Source organism: Atractosteus spatula, chromosome 7, assembly GCF_055471065.1.
Source record: "Atractosteus spatula isolate fAtrSpa1 chromosome 7, fAtrSpa1.hap1, whole genome shotgun sequence".
In the NCBI taxonomy this organism is placed as follows: Eukaryota; Metazoa; Chordata; class Actinopteri; order Semionotiformes; family Lepisosteidae; genus Atractosteus; species Atractosteus spatula.
Genome location: NC_142712.1, coordinates 20,891,803 through 20,915,514, shown reverse-complemented (window position 1 = coordinate 20,915,514; position 23,712 = coordinate 20,891,803). Strand labels below are relative to the sequence as shown.

The 23,712-nt window shown below is 39.4% G+C and overlaps 1 protein-coding gene across 1 annotated transcript in view; it reads left to right on the top strand.

Annotated features, from left to right (window-relative positions):
- Positions 1–22,813, top strand: part of synj1 (synaptojanin 1) — a 64,987-nt gene extending 42,174 nt beyond the window's left edge. Inside the window, exons 22-29 of the mRNA XM_088919963.1 lie at positions 259–337; positions 968–1,130; positions 1,669–1,863; positions 2,564–2,726; positions 11,487–11,619; positions 12,923–13,028; positions 13,524–13,732; positions 17,178–22,813. Coding sequence (XP_088776089.1) covers positions 259–337; positions 968–1,130; positions 1,669–1,863; positions 2,564–2,726; positions 11,487–11,619; positions 12,923–13,028; positions 13,524–13,732; positions 17,178–17,939 — 1,810 coding nt within the window. The 3' untranslated portion in view covers positions 17,940–22,813. The remainder of the gene's footprint in view (positions 1–258; positions 338–967; positions 1,131–1,668; positions 1,864–2,563; positions 2,727–11,486; positions 11,620–12,922; positions 13,029–13,523; positions 13,733–17,177) is intronic.
- Positions 22,814–23,712: the final 899 nt, after the last annotated feature.

The window sequence follows — 23,712 nt, the reverse complement described above, 5'->3', positions numbered from 1 at the left end:
CCTACAAGATTCCCAGGAATTCAGCTTCAAGAACTTGTCTTGGCAGCTGTTTCACACACCCACCACCTTTTGTGTAAAGAAATGCCTCTTTTCCTGGTACTGGATGCACTTTGTCCTGTTCTAATCGACTTACACATATCCAGTCAAAACATCAATGCTAATTAAAATAACTGTTTGTATTATGCAACTATTTTCTCCATTCTTTGCATGAAAATGCCTGTCCCTGCACACATCTTTATTCTTTACTTGCATGTGCAGGTTTGTGGATCAGAAAATGTGGGTGACGTTTTTGGAAGGTTACTCTGCGCTGGCTGCACTGCGTTTCAGCGGCACCAAAGTAAGTAATAGGCTCCTTTTCTTTTGGCTTCAGCCTGGCAAAGGAGGCGTGGGAGCATGATTTCCAGTGACATCAATAAACTACATACTGTAATAATGAGGACGGTCTTTATTGTAATGGAATCAAGACAATTGCATGTGTTTTTTGCTATTGTCTTAATCTAGAAATGCTGTTTTCTGTGAAAAAGCACTGTTTCAAAATTACATTGAAGCAGTTCTTCTACTGTATTTGTGCTCACAGTATATTTCATATTCAGCTGTGGTCTTTTCTCATGGTGTATGCTGAGGCTCTTGGGCCAGATGAATCCACTGCCCCATGCTCTCCTGTCTTGGTCTGATTTTTTTTTTATATTTTATTCCAAATATTCCAAAATTTTATTCCACATATTTAAATTCTCTTGCTGTGGAGCAGCCTCTTTTGAATTTTAAGACAACTGAATTAGCCGAGATCGACCCCCTGTACTTGGACAAACTGGTAGCATGGAGAATAAACACATTCATGCATGTTAATTCAGAACTGGAGCACAGCAGTCAGGGCTGGGGTAATACGGGGAAGCTTGGTAGCATTTTGCAGGGAGAAGAGCTCAGAGCATGTGGTTTTCTCTGCGGTTTTCTCTGCGGTTTTCTCCAGATACTCGAGAGGACCATTGATATCAGTCTGAAAAGCCCAGATTGGATTAAGAGTCTGGAGGAGGAGATGAGCCTGGAGAGAATCACTGGAGGGATCCCAGCCTCGGCCAGCTCCACCCTGCTAGGGGAAGACGCAGAGGTGGCTGCAGACTACGACATGGAAGGTGAATTAAGGACTGGGTTCAAAATGCCAACCCACCTGCTGATTGCAAATGTTGCTGCCAGTGCTTGGTGCCTTTCTTGGGCAGATGAAAGAGTAAAGAGACACTACCAAGTGACACACTATGAATTGGTGGTGGAAAGGTTCATAGTTTTTATTTAATCTGATGATAGCTTTGTAAACACAGATTTTATTGAACAGTTAGGCCAAAAGGCCATCCTCAGACCTAGATAACATAATTTCACAACTGCACCAACACTGACTCACATAAGAATGGGGCAGATCATACTGTGTTTTTGTGTAAGGCAAGCTAAAATGCAATCCAGTGGATAGTTTAATAAAGTTTTCACAGTAAATTCAAGTCACCTTTTTTATTTCCCATTTTAGTTGCATATAGTATTCTTAGCACAACAGATATTTTCACTTTATGTGGTTCCTTGTCACAACCCCCGGCTTTTTGATTCCGAATGAATAACAGATGTAAACTGCATCGCTGCCGGTCAGAGTCTCAGCTGTGTTTTAAAGCGCTGTTCTGGTCGCAGGCGAGGTGGACGACTACTGTGCTGAAGTGGAGGAGATTCTGCCCCAGCATCTCCAGCCCAGTATGGGGACAGGTCCTGCAGTGTCTCCCGGCTCCTCGCCACGAACCAGCCCCTGCCCCTCCCCCACCCTGCCTGAGCCCGCCCCCCCCTGCAGGCCCAGCCGGGCACCCCCCCGAACTGCGGGACCTCCACAAGGTACGGCCCTGGAAATCCAGGCACGTTGAACATGCTAACAAAACTCACTCGCTGGCCAAAATATTAGGCCAACCCGCCTGAGATAGAAGGTTGGGACTGTTTGAGCAGTCAGATTTCAAGGAAATCGTACAGGAACAGCTGATTTTTATTTGGGATTAATCAAAATCACTTTCATTGATGGCAGGTATATGCTGCTTACCTTTGAACATGATTTTGAATGTGATTGGTTAACTCTGAACACTACAGCCCCCAATATAAAAGGGTGTGCACACTTATGCAACCAGGGTGTTGTAGGTTTTTTAATTTTAATTTTAAATATCTATTTGTTTTTCTCTTGAATTTTGTTGGTTGCAAGGTCACATTAAAGATGGAAAAATGTCTGACATGATTTATCCTGATTTCTGGCTTCACATCACAAAAACCTGCAATTTCAATAAGGGTGTGTAGACTTTTTATATCCACTGTATCTGGCCGGGGAAGGTGATGAAAGTCTGTCACACGTTAGTCAACCAACTGCAATGCCAGCTGCCATTAGATGTTTTTCAGTTCAATGAGCGTATAAACAAATGAATCTGTACAAAAGTGATACGATCCCATAATAAATGAAAGAAAAAAAGTAATACAAAATGGAGACCAGGAACTGAGATATTACAATGTTTCTTCTGTCTTCCGTATTGAAAATCTAATCTGTGCTCCCCAGGCTCCCCAGTGGATTTCCAGCCCATCAGTGCGCAGCGTGAGCCACCCCAGGGGCTGGAGCCGAAGCGCCCCCCTCCCCCACGCCCTAACGCACCCCCTGCCAGGCCTGCGCCTCCCCAGAGGCCCCCACCACCATCAGGTAAGGGGTTGACATGGTGCCCACGGTGAGGTGGGTTCGTTTCCGAACCGCACTGCGTTCACTGGATTTCCTTGATCCAGTGATTAATTGTGAAAGCTTCCCTTCTGCTTTATTTGAAAAGCTAAAATATTTTTTGAGCATTCCTTAAAAAATGGCATAACAAGATACCACGCTTCTTGAACAGAAAAACTGAAAATTTAGTCCAGCCGTATTTTTTATTTGCAAATAGAATATAACAAAAACAATATTCCTGTCGTAAGATCACGTCGGTAACCTGTCATGTTTTACATAGCCGTGCTTCTGTTGTTGAAAGAGCATTGAGCAAATGCTAACATCTTCACTGTTGTGGTATGTAATAAATTAAATAATTTTTGTGTGTTCCTTGTGGATTTTGAAATTCCCTTTGTGGAATTTCTGTGTTTAGTAAAGCAATGTTCCGCATACTAAGAGAGTAGAGCAGTATAACACACTAATTGTCTGTTTGGGACGATATAAAAAATTAGAACACCTTTCTCCTATATAATTTAGTTCCTTTTTTTTACTCCTGTGACCTTTCCTACATATATTTCTTTTTGGATAATTATATTTATTATTAAATGATACAGTGCAGGCCTTTCACCTGTTCTGACACATTTCCAACAGATCTAATGAATTTCTATTTAGGGTATAAAGGTTGTTACCATAGCCACTGTATGTGTATTGTATATTATTTTATATTGTATATTATATATTTTTAGATATCTCAAATATTTTGTGTTGAATACACCTGAAATAGGAGTGAAAAAGTTATTTCCAATGATCCTTTGTGAAATGCAGTCTAAAACCACTACTTAGTTGATAAAAAATCTGCATTCGTAATACTGACAGACTAGCTGTTAATATGCATTCTGCCTGTGGCAGTACACCTGCAGCAGGGTGTTTAAAACAAAAAGTAGCAAAAAACAGCTTATATAAGCCTGGCTAAACAATGCTTGCTCTTTGGTTGCCAGTACAAGAAGACCTATTTTCAACATTAGCCCATTGTCTAGATGTTGGTGGACGTTAATCCAGGAATACAGTAGGCACAGTAGATCTCTATTCTAACTGCTGAGTAAATAAGTGCAGATGTACTGTAAGGTGGGACCTAGAAGAAGGAAGCATGAAGGAAAAGAAGCTGTCAACCCAGTGGGATTTCAGTTTTCCGTTGTTTTCACATGTGTGGCTTCTGTGCCCTGTCAGGATAAAACTAACATAAAACCGTTCTTTACCAAATACCGTAGGGTTTACACACATTCTTAGCTGATGCTGAGACATTTCACAGTTCCAGGCTAGCTTTATTTGTATTTGATACTTCAAATTTTTATCATTTTTCATTTTAACTTAAGCAAAATTTGAAATATTACTAATCTAATACGGTATGAGCCCCTGTACTGTGATTCTGGTAGACAATTTTACCATGAATGTCTCTTTTCTGAAAATGGCTCTTCTGAATTGTACTTTGTTAGTTAGTACAATTCCATTTGGAAACTTTGTTACTTTTGAAATAAAACTAATACATTTGGTTTTGCTGAATAATTTAGGGAATGTTTCAGCTGTTAATGATTCACTACAGTCTCACTGTACAGTGTACATACATAGTTCCTTTAGCTTATCTGTAGGAACTATTACAGATCAAAATCCATTCAGTCTATAGAGAGAGGATGTGTCAATCAGCACTAGGGTCTGAACTGAAAGTGCTTACATAGGCTTAATTTTACCCATGCGGTCATGATATTTAGTTTTTTTAGAGCTAGACCACTTACTAAACTTATGGTTTTACCTCCTTTCTGGCCTTAGTATTTAATGTTAAGTCACCAAAGATGCATGTTCAACCAGAAAGTAGTTGCAGAATAAATGCAGGCATGAATTGTGTGTCTCGTGAAGTAAAGTTAGTAGCAAGAATCATTTAATAGTATGTTTAAACAACTCATTGTAAATTGTTCCCATTGAGGTGAGGCCTGTAACGTTTGAGTGTGTGGCGGTGGAATGGCCAGTGGCTCGTGTAAGGAGATCAGAAATTATGATCCTGCAGTCTTGTGGTGGTCTTTCTAATGATAGTCTTGTGATTTACTCCTCCCTCATTAAGGCTGTAAGTCTGACGCTGTAGGCAGTAAAGTCTGAAAAGCATTCTTGAACCACTTTTAACTTGTGCCTGTTCGTTCTCTTGATTTTATTTCAATTTAAAAGGAGGCAGAAGTCCAACACCATGTAAAAAAGAATTTGGAGGTAATATTTTGTAATGAGTATTCCTTCCATTTTGTAATGAGTATTCCCTGTAGTGTAAGAAGTGTTTGTGTAGTGTTGTAGCTTGTTTTCGTTTGAAGCTGTTGTTTTCAATAGTTGCTTCATTCCATTTTTTGTATTTTCTTGCTACCTTCCCACTGGAGTGCTAAGTCACAGTAAGGTCTCTTTCTAAGGAACTGGGATGCATTTTAACAGTGGGCTAGAATATAGAAATTAGGGTAGCTTGAGAGCCTTGTACTTAACATGAACCAACTGTGTGGAATCTGCTTTGTCTCCACATATTAATGAGTTTTTCTCTGGTGCTCCAATCTCTTACCATCTTCTGTTTCTGCCTGGTTAGGTTTCATAGCACCGTGACTCTCTATAGGATGAAGTGGTGGCAGAGGATTGATGGATGTCCATCTATCCATCCATTTTCTTAGAATTTCATCAAATTCAGGCTCATGGAGGACTTGGAGCCTATCCCAGGAAGCAAAGGGCACTAGGCAGGGTACACCCTGGATGGGACACCAGTCCATCACAGGGTAGACTCACATATCCAAACACACACACTCTCACAGTGCCACCCATGGGTGGATTTAAATACAAGAAATATTTATCATGTCTACCAAAGCTAAAAATGTAGAACTCTTTAAGAACAGCCTAGGTTGAGACCAGTCAGTCCCGAACATGGGATTCAGGTGTAGCCTGAACACAGCACCACGTGTCCAGGAAGTTAACTGCATGCTGTAAAGTAGGAAGAGCGAATACACTTGTGCTTTTTAGTCTTATTCAGGTGTGAGGGTTAAAGGAAAAGGGTAGGGAGTATAAACCAATGAAGAATAAAGAAAAAAAACCTGTGTGAATGAGCATAGCAGGTGACAAAACGTCCAAACGGAGATGTGGAGAGGGATGTGAAAAACTGAAATCTGTAAATGAATTTTGATTCAAAAGTTGCAAAAATCGGAAAGCATGATCCTTGTCTACATATTCTAATACATCAATTTAGGTAGATTTTATTTCAGGTGTAGACAGCTGTTTAAACTTGGGATGGCAGACAGTGTGGCCTGATTTAAGCTCTCAAGCTCTTAGATGCTTAATAATTTCCTTCAAAGCTCCAATGGGAAGTAGTAGGGATGTAGCGTTATTCAGTTGTAGTTCCCCTGCTTCCAGAATTAAGAAGCAAATGAGGAAATCTGTCCTGGCATTGTGACTGATAGCTAGTAAACATCTAATTAAAAATTGGATTCAGTCACTAAGTTTTGTCTGCTCCTCTCATGCAACAGTCCATTTTTTCTTTAAACGCAGGTGTCTGAACGGATTTGTGGTTTATGTCCTTGAAGTCATTAACATTCAAACCTCCTAATGTATCTGATACTGCCATAAAATTGATTGCCAGTGTTGGGTTTCCTGCTCCTCCTAGTTGCTCCTTAGCAGCAAGGCAGTAGAGAAAGCAGCTAGGTTTTTCTTTTTTCCCTGCAAAGATTTACTTCCTCTTTTAGATTTAGATTAAATTTTTCTTTAAAATAATACGACGGCAGTTTTGTTTCTTTCTGGTTTGTGGTTTATGGCTTTGTCTTGTGTTTTATATGCAAAACAATGCCCCCTGTTTGCTCTTGCCCAAAGGCCTTGGAGCTCCACCAAGCCCAGCGGTAGCTAGGAGAGACCTGGAAGGTAATGTTTTTAACCCTGTCACCATTTTGTGCTGTTCTCTGCTTTGCAGTGCAGACGAAAACCATGTTTTGGGCTTTCCTGTAAACTTTCTGTTTTCATAGTACTGGTTTGAGTTTTACATAACCAATTGTGTTTAAAATGACAGATTTCTTCTTTAATTAGCTTTTGTTTCCATATTCAAATAATAATAACCTTTATTTTCTATTGCGTCTTTCATGGTACATCATCTCAAAGTGCTATACTTTTGGTTTGTTGTCCGCTAGTAAGTGGTTTTTGACCATCACGCTTGGTGTGCTCATGTACTGCCTAGTGTTGTAAGTGCTGGGTCACCCCACTTTGCTAAATGAAACCTGCAAGTGGCCAGGAAGCAGATGATCTGTGTGCGACGAGTGGATGTGGCTCTGACAAGAAGGCTCAGACTCATCACATAGTTTTGATGGATTATTCATCCCTTTGTAACCAATTCCATATAATTATAGTGCTGCCTTTCTTAATTGGATCAACACAAAAGATTCTTTCCTAGCTGTTTCTTGGAAGATCACAAAGGATTCTTATCAACAGTGTGACTTTGTGGCTGTATTCTAGTGACTACTGAGTATTGTGAGAAACATTTATATATTATTTTGTATTTTTATATGTGAAGAGGGAACATTTCTAACCCTTGATAAAGGGAATCAGAACCCCTGCTTCACCTTTTATATATCTGAAGGTTTTATATATTTATAATATATAACCATATGAAAGCCTATTAGCCCCAGAGAGAGAAATATTTATTTTAATTGAGATAACTTTGCATCTAAAAGCGATAATTATGTTGTAAACAATATTGCCTAATACATTCATATATTGCAATATATACTGATGGAAAAAACAAACGCAACACCTCCTCCTCCACACTCTGGCCCTCCCGTCTGGGTGGAGCAGGCTGAAGAGTGACTCATCTGTGAAGAGGACCTGATGCCACTGCTGACGAGTCCATCGCAGCCCCTGTCTGGCCCAAGCCAGTCGGGTGTGACGTCTAGGGGGTGTGAGCAGAGGGCCTCTGACAGGTCGCCTTGCTCTAAGGCCAGCAGCATGGAGCCTCACTGTCCTGTCACTGATAGGGGCATTGTGTCTGCCGGCAGTGTCAGCAGAAGATCTGAAACAATTTCTCAGATGGACCAGTCTGATGTGTCGGTCCTACTCTGGTGTGGTCACTCGAGGGCAACCGGATCTTGGACGGTCATCTGTCCTGCCGGTCTGCTGAAACCTTCTCTGCAGTCGGGACTCAGTGGAGCGGCTTACTCCATAGTATGTGGCAACACTGGCACACGACATGCCTGCCTGCAGCATGTTCATGGCCCTCTCCCTTGCTTCTGGTGACATTCGAGGCATTATGAAAACTGACTAAGTGTGGCCTTTTTCTTGCAGTGACCTAAGCTTTGAATTAAGGCCTTTTTAAAGGTGACCTGATCAGGCATTGTTCTACCTGGACCTCGTTGGGTAAAGGTGCACATAACAAGCTTTCGTGTGATTGGCAAGTTACAATGCCCCACTACACAAGCTGTGTTGCTGGTGAGAGGGCTTAAAACAAATTGACAACTTTTTGTGAAAGTACATATACTATAACTATAGTAGTCTCATTCCAGAAAATGTTGCGTTTCTTTTTTCCATCAATATATATACAATAACTTTGTCCCATACAGAGTGCCATTGTCATTAACAACAGAAGAATATCGTCACACTCTACTTTTGCATATGAATAAGTTTGAAGAAGCACACGTAATGTCTTTTGTATACATGAAGTACAGTGCCCTGTCATTGAGCATTCCTGGGTTAAACACGTCATTTTCACCAGTTATGTGAAAAGCAGAAACGCGCTTTAGAAGTGTATTTTATTATTCATATAAAACTGCAGATACACTTACTATACATAGGTTGTTGCCTAATCTTTAAAGATTGAACATACAGTAATACATTTATAACTTAACAGTAAGACTTGTATGTACTGTTGGTTTACTGTTACTATTACCATTGACTATTTAAGCACAAAAACCCTGAAAGCTTTCAAATACATTTCAATTTGGAATTAAATAGCAAATGGCAGGAAAAGTGGCATGTGAAGGGAGAAGATAGTATTTTCTGTGTTGGTTTGCACAGACATGAATGTAAAAACATACAAGAAAGCAAAACGCAATATTTTTTTTCTATGTAGTGTCAAAGAACGTGTATTTTTTAAACTTTTTTGATTGTGCTGCTATTCTTCTGTTTCTTTAATATACTGTAATAGGTGTGAGGACAGGTTCTCTGAAAAGGCCAGTGCTAAAAAGCGTGTCCACCTAAGAAGACTTTTGAAAAATAGTTGCTGAGAAGTGTGGCTTCCATTAACATTCTGTTAATTGTGCGGCGCTGAAATCCCTCCTGATCACATTCCCCTCACTCAGCTTTGGAAACAGCTTTGATGGCTGTTTTTGTCTGAATAATATAAAACAGGAAGTAGAAACAGCAGACAGTCATACAGAATCCGTACATAACAGGAAGTCTCACCAGCAGAAAAGAAATAAGAATAAAATTCAATATAAACAATGCATCTAAATACTGTATTTTTCACATCATGGTGCTACTGTTTCTAAACTACTCATTGCTTAAGTAATCTATGTAATATTTTACCTAAGAGTAACAATTTGTAAGATTTAAAGAATTTAGGAAGGAGTCCTTTCATTTCTTTGTCTGCTCTGCACAATCTGTGGAGTTTATGTTTATGTGACCACGTCAGTTATACTGCTCAACAGAATTTGATTGCCATTTCCTGTCAAATTATTTTTCTAAGAATCAGAAAATGATTGATTATGGATTATTCAGGGGTAACAATACAGTAAACTTGCAGGGACGCATGCATACACCTTGTTGGCAGAGTTATATATCATATTTCCCCAAAATAACTGCAAGCATTTTTCTGGTACCTGGATCTTTCAGACAAAGCAAAGTGAACTTAATATTTTCTTATTCCTCTTTCATGCTGCAAAGGACAAAAAAGCCCAGGATTAGTTAGAAAGGATTTAGGAGGTAAGTCATGCTGGGTGTGGGGTGTGTGTGCATTTTTTTTCCTGAAAAACAAGGACTGAAGCTTAACACTTAGGAGAACAACACAGCTGAGTAATACTACCATGTTATCACTGAAATATAGTGATAGTTCTAGTTTAGTACAGCGTAGACTTCAAGTGCCTGGTATTTAAAGCACTTTTTGTACAGCTTACAGAAAAGCCAGTGAGGACATACTGTACAGTACTTGTGTTATTTTCAGTTAAGATTAAGAAGATGTAATGTAATGAAAGAAAAACACCACCCTCATATGGAATATTGTGGAAAGTATCTTTGAAATAACAAAATAATTCAGTTATTAATTTAAAATTAATTTATGCATGTAGTAACTCAGAAAATATATTTTAATACCATTTCTTTTCATTCAAATGGCCTCATGTAATAATCTAAAAAGGTATTACAATACAGTGAAAGTTCCAGCGTCACTGGTAATTAATTTAGTACTGTCCACAGCAGTTCTGTAACAGTAGTATCCCTGGCTTAACATTTTGTTTTTGAGTAGGGTCAGGTAAGAGAGAGGGAATAGAGCTTACCTGCTCACACTCAAACTTGAAGATCACAGGCAAGATCTGTGCTCTCACATTCATTGTTTAAAGCCTCATGGAGAGAAAAATACAGCCTTGATGAGAAATGATGAGACCATTACATGGAAAACTAGATGAGACAAATCCCCATTTTTTATGAAGTGTGTTCTGTGCGGACTCAGTTTCCTTTTTGGGAGATGATGCCAATGTGCAACAATGTACAGTAGCACTGCCACTGCAAGAGCACAGGAAGAGGTTAGATTGTGGCTGTTGTAGCACATTTACATCCTTATACATCTCTGTTTGCCAGCTCCATCCTTCTTAGTTCCTAAGCAGCTTACATTCTTGGCCAGTCGGCACCTATCCACCCACCCAGCACCTATCCATCCAACAACTTTATCTGATTCGTGGTCAAGGGGGAGCCGGAGCCTATCCCGACAAGCAACAGGAGGAAAGCAGGATACGCCCTGGATGGATTTCCAGACCATCTCAGGGGTCACACAGCCGCATCTCAGTGAGACACATCTCACACACACTCACACCATATTCACAAATGTTGCCAGAACCCATTTAACCTACCAGTATGTCTTCCTTACTGAAGGAGGAAAGAGGAGCACCCAGAGCAAAGCCACACACACCCGGGGAGAACATGCGAACTCCACACAGACAGCAACTCAGGAAGTAAAACACAGGGCCCCAGCACAGCGAGTCAGCAATGCTAAATACCGCACCACCATGCCATACCAGCCAGCACCTATTTATTTTTAAATCCAGGAACTGAGAGACACGGCTGTAACCCAAGCATCTTCACATCTTTAAGGCCATTAGTGTATTAGATTCTACAGAGCCTGTAAAATTGTCTGTAGTCCAAGCTAAACACATTACTTTCTTTTAACCTGTCCAACTGTTACATACCTCAGAAGAATGTTCTTGTTACCATTATATGGACTCCTTCCAGTGTCATTTTAGCTGTGTGGGAAACAGTTTTCTAAATTGGACTGCATTGAGAGGGTGCTCACTTCTCCATTACCTAAAGTGGACTGTCATTTAACAAAGTCACAAGCAACTTCCTTCATGCACCTTGACTTATTTGACAAAAAAAGTCTTTCTTTTTCCTTCAGCAATTGCATTACGGACCCTTAGAAGTCATGCACGTATTGTGACTACAAAAGCATCTGGTTTAAGGAGCACCAGTTCTACTTGAATTTCGGTTCTAGTATATATTGCTATTAATAGATTTTTTTTAAAGAGACGTGAAATGAAAGTGTTCATTCTTCTCGACATGTAAATGTAGCACTGAGATGGGTAATGGCTTTTGTAAAAAAAATAAATAAATTTGTCTTTGCAGTTCGACCTCAGACTCAAGCCGGCCAGGGAACTGGTGGACCACCGAAACCAGTATGTATCTCCGCTAAACTAGTACAAATACTTTTTCAGTTGATGTGGTATATCAAGTTACCGAAAGCAAACCACTTCCTCAAGCAGTGAACAATGAATGTATTTTATGATTTTTGCATTATGTGTTGTACTTTTCATCTCAAAGGATATCAAAGCAGCCACTGAAGTCTTTCGCCCACCTGGGTGACACATGACACCCATCAAGTGGCAGCAGTACCACTACACAATAAATCAGGTGGAATACTGAGAATTTACTCAACTATTTGAATTATGGGAGTAATATAGATTGTAGTATTGGATTGGAGTAGTATTTAACCAGGTCACTGGTGTTAGCACCCCTACTCTTAAGAACAGTGCCATGTGATCTACAGTGTGCACAGGTTTCACATCTCTTTGAAGGGTGAAATGTCCTGCAGCACTGTGTCTCCAACCACCATACTGCGGCAGGAGTTTTTGAGACCTGGTCCAGGGAGATCATTGCCACCTACTGGTCCTCCAACCCCACTTACAGCAACAAACTGCTTTTCCTTATAGGTTGTATCCTCCACTTTAGTTTTTTTTTGTATGGTATTTCTTCTTTTTCTGTGATGCCAGTTCAACTGGAGACACAAATGTTCTTCAGAAGTTAAACGGCAGCAATCAATGACACTTCTGGTCAGAACTTCTGAAGTGAAGGTTTAAAGCCACAGCTTTATTTACCGATGTTGTCTTTCATAAGGAAGAAAAGAGTGCATTCCTTTATGTCATAAAATGTAAATGACAATTTCTGTGCCAGTATTTTCACTAATAATAATTATAATAATTGCAATCACTTATATAGCGTTTTTCTGGACACTCCACTCAAAGCGCTTTACAGGTAATGGGGGCTCCCCTCCACCACCACCAGTGTGCAGCCCCACCTGGATGATGCGACAGCAGCCATAGTGCGCCAGTATGCTCACCACACATTAGCTGTTAGTGGGGAGGAGAACAGAGTGATGAAGCCAATTCATAGATGGGGATTATTAGGAAGCCATGATTGGTGAAGGCCAATGGGAAATTTGGCCAGGATGCCGGGGTTATACCCCTACTCTTTTCAAGAAATGCCTTGGGATTTTTAATGACCACAGAGAGTCAGGACATCCGTTTTACATCTCATCCGAAGGACGGCGCCTGTTTACAGTATAGTGTCCCTGTCACTATATTGGGGCATTAGGACCCACATAGACCGCAGGGTGAACGCTCCCTGCTGGCCCCACTAACTTCCACTAGGTAGTTGGTAGAAACTCGCTTTCAGTGAGTGTCTTACTCTTTGTGTCTGCAGACTGTGCCTCCTCGTGCGGGTGTCATCAGCATCACATCCCAACCCAGACCCCATGCTTCCAGACCCACTCCTGAGGTCCAGGGCAAGCCCACGGAGCTCTCCCTGGGTGAGTCCCTGTCCACGCAAGGGAAAAAGCTTGGAGGGTGACCGCCCGGAATGGGACATGACGAAATAGTTCATCAGTACCATCTGTTATTTCATTGTCATTTAAAGTTAAAAAAAAAATAAGAACTGCTTAAACATAAAGACAAATGTAAGTGAAAGGAATGCATTTCAGCAGTCTTAACTCATCTGGTTGCTAGTAGATGTTTGATCCAAGGATCTCATGCAGCTGAATCCTGAAGGATCCCAAAATGGGGGGGAAAAAGGGAGTGAAATCAGACAATCAGAGAAAAATGTTCTCGATACCTTCAGATGTTTCCTGTCCTTTCAGAAAGTATGATGGCACAGCAGTTAATCCAAACTGAAATAGAATGATCCAGATAAGATGTAGTGTACTTCACATAAGGAAAGGCTTAAAGGAACGTGTGATAATTTTATGTGTTCTTTGGGAAAAAAACTGAATCCCTGCATTTCTGATTTTCTTTTCTATGTCTTCTAGGGCCATCTTTACTTCCCGAACCACTGAAGCCACAGATGGCGTCTCCCATACAGCCTCAGCCTACTGCTCCTCCTCCCGTCAGAGCCCTGCAAGAGCCTCTGGTTCCCACGATGTCTCACCCTGTCCCTCAGGCCTTGGACCCCCCCCCACAGCCCCCACCTCGCAGCAGGTCCTCCCACACCCTGCCTGAGGCCGTGCCTCCCGCACAGGTCAGTGCACTCAGCATAGCGCCCCGGACAGGCCCTGGGGATCCGTTTAACCCTGCCTTCCTGCCTTGCTAGCTGTTAGCGGCGTCTACAATATAAACTCCCAATGCAGTCGTAGATGTGCAGGAGTGTCCCTGGATACTAAAAAGCAGTTTAAGTGTTTATTATTTTTTTACACATTTTTTCCTTTGGTAAATCTATTGAACAATGAAATAGATAATTGAAATCAGTAGTCCGTGAATGTGACCCTGTGTTGTCATGATACAGCGTGAATTTGACTCTCCAGTATATTTACATACATTATCCCTGTGGCTGTAGATTTTGACAATAGTGTATGAATATGATATACAAGTCTTAACTGGGGGAAAAAGACATTAGCAATTCAGGGATGTATTGAGAGGACAGAAAGTAAACTTTTCTTTCTGCTTTCATTCAAAACCTGTTGCTTCTAAAACCGTGTTCAGTACTACAGAAGGAATTAGCTTCCGGGCTCCTCATTATTCAGAAAATGTGAACAATCGTAGAGTCGTAGACATTTCTGTATCATGCATTCTGTTTCTTTTTTTTAAATCCTGTTAAATAACTTAATAGGTCATCAGAGCAGGGTGAATTTTTTCAAGATTTAACAGACTTTCTCTGCTGCCACTAGACAGCCTAGATGTGAATTATCATTCAAGCTGTTTGCATGTTGTTCACATCTTTACAGGGTATAGGAGCTGCCTCCTTTCCTGGTGCTGCCTGTAACCACATAGGTACTTCCTGATAAATTTAAATGGCGAAAAAGAGCTTGAACCTCTTTCACGTATGACTTTGCAGATCTAAAAACATCTAAAGTTCTCCTTTGGTAGGAATATACGCTCTTCTAGGTCGGTCCAGATTTCCACTGAGAATTTCAGCCCTTAAATTTTGTATCCTTCTCATATATTTCCTTCACCTGATTTCTATCTCTCTCTTTCACAAGCAGGAGCAATCCTCAGGGTGACAGGTATTTAACTCTTTCAGCCTTATTGTGACCTCCCTGTTAGCTTTTCTAGTTGCAAACCAATGTATGACTCGATTTCATACATTGACATGACCTACATATTTCACTTCGTTTTACTTTTTTTATTTTCCATCCACCTACATGATTCAAGGCATTTCAGATACTTGGCTTCTTCCATTGTTCCCTGGTTATCACCCAGCACTGCTGTAATCTTTTCTTTTATAACTGTGGATTTTATTTTTAACTAACTCAAACATATCATTTCACTGCTGAGAGCTTTACTGAAATCATTATAACTATTAATGTGTTATTTTGTTCAAAGACTTCTGTTGCCTTTAAGAAAGGATTTCTTGGTTTTGGACAAACAAGAGCTTGCCTGTTAGTTGTGAACTGGTACTCAAATATAAAGACATGAAGGCAGGGGCTCTCATTGATTGTTGTGTGTTACCCTGTTTTTATTCGGTGTTCCCAAGTGGCTGGTTTGGTTCACCTCTGGACTGTGTCATTGCCCGGGGGTCAAGAGCAGCACACTGATCCTAATTGTTTACAGTACATTTTAATGTAAAATGTATGTAATGTGCCTTTATAATGTTCTGAATTGAAAAGCGCAAGATGAAACTAAATTGACTGATCTGTTGATTAATTGGCTGACCTGAGCGCTGCCAAGGTCAAGAGCTAAGCCAAGATAAGCTAACGTACGTTTTGGGACCTGCACGGCACTTGCCAGCTTATAGTGACCAGACTGAGAGGCAGGCCGCTTCTCCAATGCTAACTCACCTGCAAGGCATAGTGGAGCTCTTGGTGTGTGAAATACTGACTGTCTCTGACAGGTGGGCATACAGGCAAATTTTCCCTGCATGGTGCAGGGGTGTAGCTGTAAGCTAAATTTGTTAGCAGCCTGTGTTTCAAAAAACTTTCAAAATATAAAAGAATACTGTGATAGACACACAGTGCAATAACTTAAATATTCTGTTGCCAGGCAAATAAGACACACAGTCTTTTTTCTAGTGCACAACATAAAGAAAAAAGTCATATGTACTGGCAATGTTTAAAAATAATAAAGGGCGCTAAAAACACAATATGTGAGTATAAGAACCAATGGCACTGGTTGCCTTTTTAATGTCTCTTTTTATGTATTGGTCAATAATTGCTTTTTTAATGTTTTGTACTCTGCCTGATGGGTATAACTTGTTTATATTAAGATATATAAGATATATTAAGGTATATTATTTTTGTTCTTTGTTTTACAGTCTTTTAACAGCAAATGATGTCGAATTTATTAATAAAATGGTACTGTTTGCAGTAGCCTTTAGGTTAGACCAGATACTCAACTGATAATTTGTTCTCTATAAGTAGTAGACGGCAATGGCTTAGTAACAGTTGAGATTAAAACAAAATTCATACATTTGTGCCATAATAATTCAGAATATGTGTCAATATCCTGGAGCTAAGAAAGTTTGAGAATGATTACTGCTTTTTCCAGATCTGTTTTCTTGCTGAATTGTGCTGCATGACCTGCTTTATAAGCATGACATTTAAGGCACAGGGGAGGATTCTAGTTAGGACCTCCATAAGAGCCTAAAGACTAAAGCATTGAGTTCAGCAGCAAGCTGACCTGACTGGCATTCTGAAGGTGATGGTGCTGCCATACTGCCAATACTAATGTACAGTAGGTTCAGGTAGGGAGCTTATACAGAGTCACCTTTGTGTTCCCATACATTTCAGAAGTTATTCAGACAAAAATATAGAGGATAGCCTGTGGTTTCTGATCTTTTCCTTTGAATGAAGTAAGCTACAGGGGGAGATGTGAAAATTAATCCCACCTGCTTTGTCATCAATTTTGTTAGCAGCAGAATGATCAGTTCCGAAGTTTGGTGTTAGTTTATATTTCACTTCTTAATTTAAACAAGCATTGTGATTTTTGTTCAGCTTCTTATCACATTGAGGATCTTAAGGTTGCTCTTAAGGAATTAAAACAAGTACAGAGAGCAATGACGTACAAAGTACAAAAAATATCATTCACAAGTTCAGAAAAATCCATAAGGGCAAATATGAAGAAGTTCAAATTTGAATCTAAAGATCTATAGGCAAGGAGCCAATAATGATAATTACACAGGATGGTTTATTCATTATTATCTAGCTGCCTCTTTTAGTAATAAGTATTGCAGTCACCAGAAAGCCAACAGGTTGGAAGTAATCAAGAGAGAATTCTCATTTGCTACAATGAGGCTTAACAGAATAGCGAAAATACTATTATATACTATTAAACAGAAAGCTCTTCAATCAAAAATGCATTCTATACTGTCAACCATTTCCGCTGGAAAGAATGAAAACTTTTGGAGAACATTAATCCTACCTTATTGTGTCTTGTACAGTTGGCTAGCATGGCAAAGTTGATAACTGTCAGTAGGCGAATCTGTTTTATTAGTGATGTTTTATTCATTTCTATGTTCTGTCCTTCTGCAGACCAATGGAGTGAATGGCATCCAAGAAGCACAATGGAAGACCGACCCCTTCAATCTGCTTTCATCTGATCTGCTTTCCAGTCCCTGGCCAAAGACCCAGTCCTTGACCAGAAGTTGTTCTCAAAGGCCAGTGCCTCGTGTGTCCACTTTCCCAGATTCGCTTTCCCTTTTAATTCCCTTATCACAGAGCTCTGCGAATGGCAAGGAAGCCCCTAAACCTGTGCTGCAGTTACCCCCTGTTCCCTCTCGCAGTAAATCAACAGAAACCATACGCGTGTCTCCAAACCCCTTTCTGTCTGACACCCAGGCCGTCAGCTCCAACCCGTTCACTGGAAAGCCCGTCACCTCTGGAAGCCAGCTTACGCCTCCCATCTCCGTTCCGGGAGCTCCGCCCTTCCCACACAGAACGATGTCTGGGTTCAGTCAAAACGCCGAGCTTTCTGTAGGCCCCATCCTAGAGAAGGTCAACGCTGAGGAGACCCAGAAAAAGCAGTGGGTCACCTTTGACGACGACAACGACTTCTGCCAGGCAGCACGAAGGCCGCCAGCGGCGCCCCCTGTTTCGAGCGCCCCTTTTGTCGACACACAGAGCCTGTTCCCCAGTTCGGGGTTTGACCTGGGCAGCAACTGGGGGGCACCCCCAGCCGCGGCACTCCGAGGCCCCACGCCTCCACTCTTCACAAGACCAAATTCCCACAGCCCACAGATAGACACGGGTTCGACCAACAGCTTTCTCACTTCAAAAGAGTTTACAAAAACGTAGATTTAGTAAATTAGGAGTAAACAGTTAAAAGTAAATACGTGTTGATATGGGTTTATGATTGATATAAATGTTACGTATATTAGAAATGCATAGTATTGATTAAGCAATACTACACATTAGCATGGAAAAAGACAGTAAACATTTTCTTTTTATAAATTTGTACGGCCTTAACCCAAAACAACTTATAGTCGTTTTTCAATCACAACCTTTTTCACTCTTTGCCATACAGTAGCTGTGTAAACTTTCCTTCAGTTAATCTCAGCTGCCATGTCTAGTTGGGTTTAAAGCACTATTCTCATTGATGAGGAATTGATTATTTGTTCCATTTTAATATGTAACATTTTAGTCAAAAATATGCATTTCTGCTGTCTTATTTTAATTTTGTCAGGAATTGTACAGTTTGTATGGATATATATTTATAGGCTTGTTCCTTTTTACATTTTTATTTCGGACATTATTATAATAAAATAAAAGCACTTTGATTCAGGTAGTTTCTGTTAAGTTCATTTAAACATGTCTTTTTCTAACTGCTTAGTTAGTATCTAACAGTTTACAGCTTATTGGCCAGCAGGTGCTGGGTAACTGCAGTGCTACAGATGAGTCTCTGTCACATTAAAAATCACATTAAAGTAAAATGAAATAAAAAATTTACATTTGAAAGTCATGTCTCTGGTGAAATACATATCTAAATCGGGAATACCATTAAAAACTTTCATTGTGCATAGTTATTTGAAGCTGCAGAGGTTGAAAGAACTGTTAAATAAAGAAGAAAAACAGGAAATTATTAAAGATGAATTTATTTGTGGATTTTTAAAAATAAATGTTTAAAAAGGAGCAAGCCTAATATGTGTAAGTGTATGTGCAGTTCTCTATGGAAACAAAACATAAAGAGAGTTGAACAATGTTTACTAATATCTTTGCATTCCTGAGCAGACATCTATTGCCTCTTTTATAATGTACTACAAATGCTGGTGGGAATGTTGTTTAGTTGTGATGGCAGCTGAGTGATCTTCCTGTTATGAGGAAAGTTGTATAATTGAACTGATATACATTTTGGGCAGTTGGATATTTAATGTGGTAGTTCCTATGAACTAGAGCGGGTCCGTCTTCTAAATCTGTATTATTAATATCTTTACAGCATTTGAACGGCTGTCTTCCCTTTAGAATGTATTTGTGACTTTAAAGAGGAGAATGTTTCATAACTGTAATAACAGACAAACTTCTACTCCTTATTTTGGGAAAGCTATACAGCTACGGAGAGCGCTGGTCTGTTTATTGTAGGATATCAATATATCATTGTAGGGTTACATATTTGATCAGCATTTTAAATTTTGGGAAAAATTTTGTTCTAGATCCTTTTCAGTAATGTAAGGAAAGTACTTATGTGTTTAAAGAAAACGTTTTTGATATTCAGGTATTCAAAGCTGTTTTTTCAGACAGCACATACACTCCTCAGAGTGTGTTGTCACATTTTTAATTGTCTTTAATTGTCTCAGTAGAGGGAGGATATGTTGGTCCACCCTAGCTCTTAGATATCAATGTGTAAAATATATATATGTTCAAGAATGCAAATATATTTGTGAATCATGGTGATTACAGTGAACAAACAAAAAGGTTTGCTTGTATTTATTTCCCAGATGTTTGAATGGTACTGTATAAATATGCACGTGTTTGTATATAGAACTATATTGAAATTCTTTGAGGACATGCTACTGTTTATCTTTAGCTGCTCATTAGACATTATTTATGTATTTCAAATATTAACGTCCTGATTCCTATTTCTTCGTTCCTGGAGTGCAGTTTGAGGCAGCGTCCAGCACAATGCATTGGTTTATTAAAAATGAGTGTAAAATCTAGTTTCAGCTTCTGTCAAAAGGTTCAAAAGAAAGTACTTTGGAATTTGTACAAGAAAACCAAAATGCAAGATAAAACATATGGAATTAACCACTGGGAAAGTCACTAGTTGTATTTTGGCTGTTTTGAGATTCTAAATAATTTATTTAAGCTACCTGAGCAGCAGTGTCACAGAGACAAGCACCTGATAAATGTACGCTTTCTAAGCACTTTAGCACCTCTTTCTAAACCCATAATTTCAGTATTGTTGAACACGATTTGATCTGTGAAAAATATAGGATCACAACATGAAACTGGACTTACAGAAGAAGGCCTGCTTTAGTCGATATTGAATTCTTTTGACCCAGTTCTGTTTTGCATTTTTGGTTTTAAAAGTGATAGAGATAATAAATTGGGGGAGAAAAACACTTTTTATCAACCTACCAGTTTTAGCATTGTTGCTCTGCTGCATTGGTATAAAAATCATCTTAAAAAGTCTCTTTTGAACTGAAGCTTTGTTTTCAATAGGCTACATTGTGTGTGCTGAAGCCAAATATAAAAAGAAAAATAAATAACTGTCTTCTGCAGAGGTATCTGGACTGAACCAACAGCTGGTTGTACAGTTCCTTTTATACTTCATGCTACCTTATTTAATCCAAAGCTGTTAAAAGTGCTGTTGTTTATTCAATGAATCTGATGTGCATATTTTTTTTATTTTAATCTGTCTACAACAGGTTAATGTGCACTTCCTGTGTTCATATATATTTATAAAAAAGTACTTTGTGTGCTGTATGTGTGCATTTTCAGTTTTTCTAGTAATTTCATGTAGAGATGGTACATTTAGAACTGGATCTAAAATCAAACTAATCATGACAAGTACTGTGCTGTTGTTAGACTGGTGATGATCCTTGTGCTGTAACTGCTACAGAAAAGTATGGATGTAGAGTTAGAGTGACAGAGCTTTTTTTCACTAAATCGTAGATATTACATTAAAATAAGTACTTGGAAGAACACTCATTGCCCAAAATGCTAGAAATTCCACATGTAAAGGCGCTGTCATTGGTAGACATTGTATAGTTGGTGTGGCTTTAATAAGACACACTTCCATTACCTTGCCTGCAGTCAATAGGTTCCAGTCCTGTTGAAAACTGGTGGAGCTGGTGGTAGTATTAGCAGTTCAGTCCCACATAGTGTTACTGTCATCAAACTGGAACTGAAAGCAGTCCTGCAAAAACAATGACATGGGATTGGCCTACAGATACGTTAACATGAATGCAACTCATTTTCAAGTTTTTCTTGATGCTCCGCGAGACCCAATACATATTTCAGTGTGTTTCCAGCGTTTTGGCCAGTGAGTGTTCGCTGTAATTGTCAAGTAAGTGTACTGTAGTAAATCCTGCAGCCGTGCTGGTGAGTTGTGGAAACTGTAGAGTAAATCAAGGATGATATTCAAGGAAAATGTGCCGCCAGTTGGCAATGAGTCAAACTGCGCCTCTTCAGTGTATAATAAGGGTTGTTCTTTAGGGGTCTTTTCCAAGTGATGTAAGACCTCATCTGCCTGGATGAAAAACAATCCTCCATGCAAACAACTAGCTTGTCTTAGCCTCTTTCATCGCCTCACAGCTGTAACAGTCAACTTGGCAGGGTTGTCTGCATCTGATGTGACATTTTTGGGTTAAGAAGACTTTTTTTTTCTAGGCTTTTGCTAGGCTCCCAGCCTTTAAATATTGGACCTTCTAATCAAATTATTCTTGACACTGAAATGATGCCCCTGTCATGAAATACATTTCATAATGAATTGCTTTATCTGCACAATTATGCCCATTTTCTGGGATATTTGTATTGCATGTCAATTATTCTGTGTACTGAGGTAGTGTAGGCACCCCGGCTCTGTCCATGAACCAACCCTCTGGTGGCTCTTAATGTCATTCTTGTGGTGCTCTGTAGTTCTGGTGATGGTCTGATAGTGTTCCGTGACACACAAAGCAAACGTTTGGAATTCTTCTATTCTGTATACTTAACAGTATGTGGAGAAGTGCTCTGAGTCGGTAACACCCTGTCATTTTTTACTTTCAGCTGTTACAAGAAACAGTTTTCATATTTTAGGGCTGCAGATTTTTTAAGTTGACTAAAAAGGAAAAAAATCTGGAGCTTTTACCAAATGGTTTGGTTAAATGAGTGCTTTCTGTTGTGTTTCGACAAAAATCTTGAATTGGAACTGTGTACAGTAAATTGGGACAGTCAACAGTGTTTTCCTGGTGGTAATATATGTAACTTTTAAATCCCATAAACTAGTGTTAAGTGTTACCAGTGTTAATCAAACTTGATAACTATCTTTACAGATCTGACATTGAACCCAGTTTGGTTGCTGTCTGTGATTTGGGTCATTAATGTTTATAAAACATTGCTTTAAAAAAATGTGGTTTCCCAGATAAGGGTGTTGTCTTCACATTGTTTGCACAAAAGGATCAAAATGTTCTCCAAGCACTGCTGAAGAGTAAGACAATATTCCACTTGGCCATTAGTACACGTCTTGCACTATTTTACTGAAGGGACTGGATATTTAGATTAAAATGTAAATCAGGGGCTTTTGAACCAGGTAGAAATGCTTCTCGTATTTACTGCTCTCTTTTCACTTTTAAATAGTCATTTCGTCTGTACAATCCAAAACTCTGGATTAATATATTACTCAACACTGGTAAAGTATACTGTCAAGCAGAAAGTGATTTCTTTATGGTTATTGGTGATAAACCACTAAATTCATTTATGCTATTAAGGTCAATGCAGTATGGCCGAAGCATACATTTTAGAACTTTAGCAATCGCTTCAGGTTTCCGTTGCGTGTGATAAACATTATTAAATTTATTTTTTTAGAGGTAAAACCTCCTTTTGTGTGAGATTTGTGTCCCTCAATTACTAATCGGTGAACGTCCTGTGTTTTGTTGACCATGTTCTGTTTTTTCTTCTCTGTACCTAATAAAAGCTGCAATTCATAAGATAACAATTGTGAAAGTACCACAATAAAGTGCATTGTTAATTGTGCATTATGGGTGAGATAATTGGTGTTGTATGTATGCAATAATAAATGGAAATCAATATATAAAAATGTGTTCATCTTGCATATTATGGGAGACAGTATGCTGCTGGCAGTGTGGACCAAGTAAAGGGTTCTGGAGTGTTGGAATATATCTGGGAATCTTGACTATTGGTCTTTCAGGTTTTGCTGTCTTTATAATTGTCAAACAAAGCCTGAAAGTTGTTGGAGAGGCATACTGAATCTGGTTCCACTCTCCAAATTTGACCTGTTTTGAGGCTATATTTCTAACACAAGGTAATTCTTGCAGAAGAATGACGGCGTGCCTCACGGAGGATAGAATCATGTATGACAAGACAAGGAAAATATGCAATTTTTTTTTAAATGGAGTTTTGAAATGAACATTTGGATGTTGGGCCAGGTTAATCTTCCTTAGCCCAGACAGCAAGAATAGTTTTCCAGTCAGCCACAGTAGCCAGCATTCTCTAGTTTAGTGCCTGTAAAACCTTTAAGCAATTAAAAGGAAAAAATTTACTACAGTACATGTTAGAAGGCCTCAGAGATATCTGAAATGTTGAAATGTTCTAATCCCTCCTTTGACTCAACACATTATTGGTAAATTTCAAAAGTGTTCAAACGCGTGCATTTACACAATCGAAAATAATATTGCCAGCATTACATAAACCAGGTTTAATGTCAACTAATCTCACTGGTGATCTCATATGGGGAGTTTTTAAAAACTCAATTTGATTTCACATGATCATCACATAATTTTTCAGCTTATCCAATTCAGGGGCACGGTATCCTGGAGCCTATCCTAGGAAGCACTGGGTGTAAGGGTGGGCAGGATGCACAGTCCATTGCAGACCACCCTGTAACTCAAAACAGGCAACCCACTGGCTATGC